Below are 6554 nucleotides of genomic sequence, written 5' to 3'. Positions count from 1 at the left end.
TAATTCTTTCTATCTTAAATGGTGCGTTGCCCTATCAACTAGATTTAGATTTAGATGCTCGTTGGGGAGACACTAAAATGAAAATGTTTAGACTTCACAAGCAGTTGTAGCTTGAATGAAGAGATTTTGGACTACCTTTTGATTAGCCTTCTTCTTTAGTGCTAGCCTTCATCATGGCAAAGTCTGCCCTTCACCTCCGAAGTGTCAACAGAAACTCAGTACGAAGACTTTGTATAAATGGATGCCCAAGTATGTGTGGATGTGTGGATTTGTACGTGTGAGAGCATATTTTTATACTATGGTCTACACCCACTGTTGGGCGCTGATGACGTCAGTGGGGATGTCATAGTAGCTAGTCCCTACTATGCATGATGCAGTTTATGGTTTTCAACCTTGTGAGTGACTATCATCAGATTGAAACTGCACTATGTTGTGTTTTTAGAGGATGAGTTTGGGAATGTTCGTGGATTCATCTAGGTATATGTCTCTGCCGTATTAGCGGACATGCAAATTTCACCTTGTGAAGTTTTCGTCGAAGTTGCGGCTTGCTGGTATTGTGATAATTCTATCTATCTTAAATGGTGTAATCCCCTATCAACTAGATTTAGATTTAGATGCTCGTTGGGGAGAGACTAAAATGAAAATGTTTAGACTTCACAAGCAGTTGTAGCTTGAATGAAGAGATTTTGGACTACCTTTTGATTAGCCTTCTCCTTTAGTGCTAGCGTTCATCGTGGTTGAGTCTGCCCTTCACCTCTGGATTGCCGATAGGAACTCAATACGAAGACTTTGTATAAATGGATGCCGAAGTATGTGTGGGTGTGTGGATTTGTATGTGTGAGAGCATATTTTATACTATGGTCTATGACGTCAGTGGGGATGTCATAGTAGCTAGCCCTTGCTATGCATGATGGAGTTTATGGTTTTCAACCTTGTGAGTGACTATCATGAGATTGAAACTGCACTATCTTGTGTTTTTAGAGAATGAGTTTGGGAATGTTCCTAGATTCATCTAGGTATATGCTTCTATCATATTAGCGGACATGCAAATTTCACCTTGTGAAGTTTTCATCCAAGTTGCGGCCTGCTGGTAGGCCTGCTGGTATTGTGATAATTCTTTCTATCTCAAATGGTGCGTTGCCCTATCAGCTAGATTTAGATTTAGATGCTCGTTGGGGAGAGACTAAAATGAAAATGTTTAGACTTCACAAGCAGTTGTAGCTTGAATGAAGAGATTTTGGACTACCTTTTGATTAGCCTTCTCCTTTAGTACTAGCCTTCGTCATGGCTGAGTCTGCCCTTCACCTTCGGAGTGCCTATAGAAACTTAGTACGAAGACTTTGTATAAATGGATGCTCAAGTATGTGTGGGTGTGTGGAGTTGTATGTGTGAGCATATTTTTATACTATGGTCTACACCCACTATTGGGCACTGATGACATCAGTGGGGATGTCATAGTAGCTAGTCCCTGCTATGCATGATGGAGTTTATGGTTTCCAACCTTGTGACTATCATGAGATTGAAACTGTGAGTGACTATCTTGAGATTGAAATTGCACTATGTTGTGTTTTAGAGGATGAGTTTGGGAATGTTCGTGGATTCATTTAGATATATGCTTATGCCGTATTAGCGGACATGCAAATTTCACCTTGTGAGTTTTCGTCTAAGTTCCGGCCTGCTGGTATTGTGATAATTCTTTCTATCTTAAATGGTGCGTTGCCCTATTAGCTAGATTTAGATTTAGATGCTTGTTGGGGAGAGACTAAAATGAAAATGTTTAGACTTCACAAGTAGTTATAGCTTAAATGAAGAGATTTTGGACTACCTTTTGATTAGCCTTCTCCTTTATTGCTAGCCTTCATCATGGTTGAGTCTACCCTTCACCTTCGGAGTGCCGATAGAAACTCAGTACGAAGACTTTGTATAAATGGATGCTCAAGTATGTGTGGGTGTGTCGATTTGTATGTGTGAGAGCATATTTTTATACTATGGTCTACACCCACTGTTGGACGTTGATGACGTTAGTGGGGATGTCATAGTAGCTAGTCCCTACTATGCATGATGGAGTTTATGGTTTTCAACCTTGTGAGTGACTATTATGAGATTGAAACTGCACTATATTGTGTTTTTAGAGGATGAGTTTGGGAATGTTCGTGGATTCATCTAGGCATATGCTTCTGCCGTATTAGCGGACATGCAAATTTCACCTTGTGAAGTTTTCGCCAAGTTGCGGCTTGTTGGTATTGTGATAATTCTTATCTTAAATGGTGTGTTGCCCTATCAAGATTTAGATTTAGATGCTCGTTGGGGAGAGACTAAAATGAAAATGTTTAGACTTCACAAGCAGTTGTAGTTTGAATGAAGAGATTTTGGACTACCTTTTGATTAGCATTCTCCTTTAGTGCTAGCCTTCATCATGAGTCTGGCCTTCACCTCTGGAGTGCCGACAGAAACTCAGTACGAAGACTTTGTATAAATGGATGCTCAAGTATGTGTGGGTGTGTGGATTTGTATATGTGAGAGCATATTTTTATACTATGGTCTACACCCACTGTTGGGCGCTAATGATGTCAGTGGGGATGTCATAGTAGCTAGTCCCTGCTATGCGTGATGGAGTTTATGGGTTTCAACCTTGTGAGTGACTATCATGAGATTGAAACTGCACTATGTTGTGTTTTTAGAGTATGAGTTTGGGAATGTTCGTGGATTCATCTAGGTATATGCTTCTACCGTACTAGCGGACATGCAAATTTCACCTTGTGAAGTTTTCGTCCAAGTTGCGGCCTACGGGTATTGTGATAATTCTTTCTATCTTAAATGGTGCGTTGCCCTATCAAGATTTAGATTTAGATGCTCGTTAGGGAGAAACTAAAATGAAAATGTTTAGTCTCCTTTTGATTAGCCTTCTCCTTCAGTGCTAGCCTTCATCATGGCTGAGTCTACCCTTCACCTCTGGAGTGCCAACAGAAACTCAGTACGAAGATAGTTTGCCCTTCATCTCCGGAGTGCCAACAGAAACTCAGTACGAAGACTTTGTATAAATGGATGCTCAAGTATGTGTGGGTGTGTGGATTTGTATGTGTGAGAGCATATTTTTATACTATGGTCTACACCCACTGTTGGGCATTGATGACGTCAGTGGGGATGTCATAGTAGCTAGTCCTTGCTATGCATGATGGAGTTTATGGTTTTCAACCTTGTGAGTGACTATCATGAGATTGAAACTGCACTATGTTGTGTTTTTAGAGGATGAGTTTGGGAATGTTCTTGGATTCATCTAGGTATATCCTTCCATTTGTGTGCTAATAAATGGTACTGCCACTAGACCTTGAAGTATGATGGCTACACAGTTAGGAGAGTTATGAAATGGTTAAACATTGTTAGCCTTAAAATTGTAGCATGCCATGGTAATGGCATGATGTCTCACTACCTTTTGCTACCTTTTTTATGCTCGTCTTAGAATTAGCTCATGACTATTGGCATAATACACTAGGCCTTATAGGTCTTTAAAATAATAATAATAATAAGAGTTTTTATAGTGTCAAATACAAAGCTATCGAAACTCCATCGGATTTTCTATAGGCTCTACATTCAAAGCATCATCGGGACTTGTGTTTAGAAGCTATTGTTTGATGCTTAATCGAAGAGATTGAGGGGCAATTGAGACAATCAAACCTCCACTTCTCCTCTCCTATGACTACCTTGAGCATGATACAATAGAGATACTTCAGCTCATTGAGAGATACATGTGGAGAGACTTCCACTCACTGATAAATACAAGTGGAGAGAAAATGTCAGGGTGTGGTGTGACTTGCGGTACTCAATTTTTGGCATCTTCATTGCTTGCATGCTACGTATTGTGAAGCAAGGTGTTATCTTGGCCAAGTTGGATCAATTCTCTTTGAAGATAGCAGATGCGGTAATTAGGGAGGAGACTAATCACGATATCAAAAAAATCCGCATTGACTGTGGGAGACCCAACAATGAACTTTGAAATCCACCAAAAATTAAAGTAGAATCATATAAAAGCAAGTATTGGTCCTCCGAACCGAAGTTTACGTGCTAGGTATCCTTAGTCTTGTTAGATACTATAGATATGAGTGCAATGTAAATCCATGAAATGTAGTAATGGGGCGCCGTCGAAGGCTTTTCGCTAAGGCTATACAATATTTTCTACTCAAGGAAAGCATGACCTCTCCTAGCACATAGGTGGCTGACTGCAAACAAAGATTTCTTAGGTCCATGTCTAACTTGATAGTTTTGCATAGTTAAAACAGAGCAAACACAGATCCCCACGGGTGAGTTTCAGTAAGTCCCATGAACCAATTGTATAGCTGATGGATCATAGTTTGGCATAGAAGTGCTAGTTGGTCTCGAACAGTGTTACGTTGTTAGCACTTCCCTTGAAAGAGATAGGCTCATTAGGAAAGAAGGAAACTCATTTTGGGGCCCTCTAAGAAATTTACTATTTATCTATTTTTGTTATACCCAAAATATAAAAAATTCCATAACATACGGATACTTATTGCAAAAAAGCCAGTTGAGTACCCAGGCTTCACATTGAATGCGAATATAAGATCCTCTATTTTCTATATAGAATTTGATGATTCTGACATCGTCGGCGTTCGGAGCAAGCCAAAACTCCCTAATCGAACCGAAAACCGACGCTTGGAGGTGCCCGGAACATAAGATTTGCAATCGCATTTGCAAGTGCCAACTGGCCAAATCGCATTTTATTGCAAATCTTTTGTTCCGGGCAATTTTGCCTTTTTCGAGCCTGCAAGTGTCGATTTTTGGTGTCTCCAGGGTCAGTTTGGGAGTTTTGCCCTAGAATTATCAAATTTTGCGCCAAAAAACATCTTTTAAGATCACGTATGTCAGACCTAATAAAAGAGAGAGATTTTGAATATGACTTCTTTTATCTTTTTATGTGATTTTCCAACGTAACAACTATGCACAGAAAAACATCTTTTAAGATCACGTATGTCAGACCTAATAAAAGAGAGAGATTTTGAATATGACTTCTTTTATCTTTTTATGTGATTTTTGGATTTTTTTCCAATGTTACGTTGAGCCCCTACTGATTGGTTCAAGAGCCTTTTTTTCTAAACCCTATAAGGCCCCAAAATGAGCTCCCTTTTTTTTGTAATGATAGCAACAATTCAGTTGGCCCTTTGAATTTGGCTTCCTGGCCATGTGGCAGCCATGGCATTGGTTGCAACTTGAGTCCTCTAGAAATTGCATGGCAGCCATGCACTTTCTGCCCTCGCTTCTCTTGTTTGAAGGATATCATTGTGAGAGCAGGAGAGAGAGAGAGAGGTGTTTAGAATTGGTGGCCATGGCGCAGTACATGAGCCACACTACTCAGCATGGCAATGCCGCCATCCAATTGTTCGTCATCATCCCCGTCTCCTCCAAGCCCCTCAGGTTCCTCGATCCTTCCATCTAGGGTTAAATCCTCGTTCCTTCATTCTTACATCACCTTCATCCTCGTTGATTTCCTTCATTCTCATTCATTTTGCTGCAGATTCGACCGTGCCGACGGATTCAATCATCGCTCGACCAAGCTCTGGCCCCAAATCGAAAATGTCTCCCCCCAGCTTACCAGGAGAAGCAGACGCCGCAAAGGACTCCCACCCGAGTCCGCTCTGCTGCAAGCTGCTCACGGTTTATCGGTTTGCTTGCTAGATGATCACAACACGAGCGTCGATCGGGCTTTACAAGCAGTGCCCTCCTCCCCCCTCGCCAGACGCAGAACCAACATCTTTCTGAGTATGCGCAAACCTTGGATTGGGAGGCCCAGGCGGAGGCAAAGAAAGGCACGAAGCAGCGCTTCAAATTGATGTTGAAATTGTATCGACGAAGTAAGCCCCAAAATTCACAATGTGTCGTGAGAATTCAAAGGCGGGTTTCAGAAAGCCTTTTCCGAAAAGGAATCAATGCACATAAGATCATTTTTGAAATCGCATCTCTTACTGTTTTGCCCTAAGCTTTTCAAACGTGGGTTTTCTGACTAGAGATAGGACAGGTTTTTGAGCGTACTGCTTCTCTTATGGGCTGGTTTTCAATCTCTATCAACTATACAATATTCCATTAATTTACACGTTTTTAAAAATGACAACAATGTTAAAGATGGAAATTTCAAATTTTCTCAACACCTCTAGCTTGTTTTCTTAGTGCTATTATAAATTATGTTGTATTTCATCTAAGGGTAGCCTCCCATATTATTCAGAGACCCACTTTCACATGCCTAGGTGTCAATTTTCATAAATGTTGTCAATCATCACAAATACTAATTGAGATAGTATTGCGTAAATGTTGTCTATCATCAATATATTATTTTGTCCCATTAATATCTACTAGGACTAGTACACATTATTTCTCATTTTTCCATCCTACTTGCTAGAAATTGTGGAGTGTATATACATTCCTTTCTAATGATCTTGTAAGTGCAAAACAAGCGAGTCTCTCTCAACTCTTTACAAATATTCAAGTGTAAGTGATTCAATGTCTCATGCACATTTTATGAATGCCTTACTAATGAATCAAAAATT

General features: G+C 40.2%; 1 protein-coding gene across 1 annotated transcript; it reads left to right on the top strand.

The window, feature by feature from the left end:
• Nucleotides 1-5270: 5270 nt before the first annotated feature.
• LOC147897027 (uncharacterized) lies at nucleotides 5271-5922 on the top strand. Its single transcript, XM_087381008.1, has 2 exons — nucleotides 5271-5427; nucleotides 5528-5922. Exons 1-2 carry the CDS (start codon nucleotides 5339-5341, stop codon nucleotides 5841-5843), a joined length of 405 nt encoding a protein of 134 aa, XP_087237134.1. The 5' UTR covers nucleotides 5271-5338; the 3' UTR covers nucleotides 5844-5922.
• Nucleotides 5923-6554: the final 632 nt, after the last annotated feature.

The sequence above is a fragment of the Dipteris shenzhenensis genome, chromosome 11 (genome assembly GCF_047967505.1).
Source record: "Dipteris shenzhenensis isolate YYH24624 ecotype China chromosome 11, Dip_SZ_1.0, whole genome shotgun sequence".
Taxonomy (NCBI): Eukaryota; Viridiplantae; Streptophyta; class Polypodiopsida; order Gleicheniales; family Dipteridaceae; genus Dipteris; species Dipteris shenzhenensis.
The sequence above is the reverse complement of the archived record's forward strand: the minus strand, read 5'-3'. Positions and strand labels throughout refer to the sequence as shown.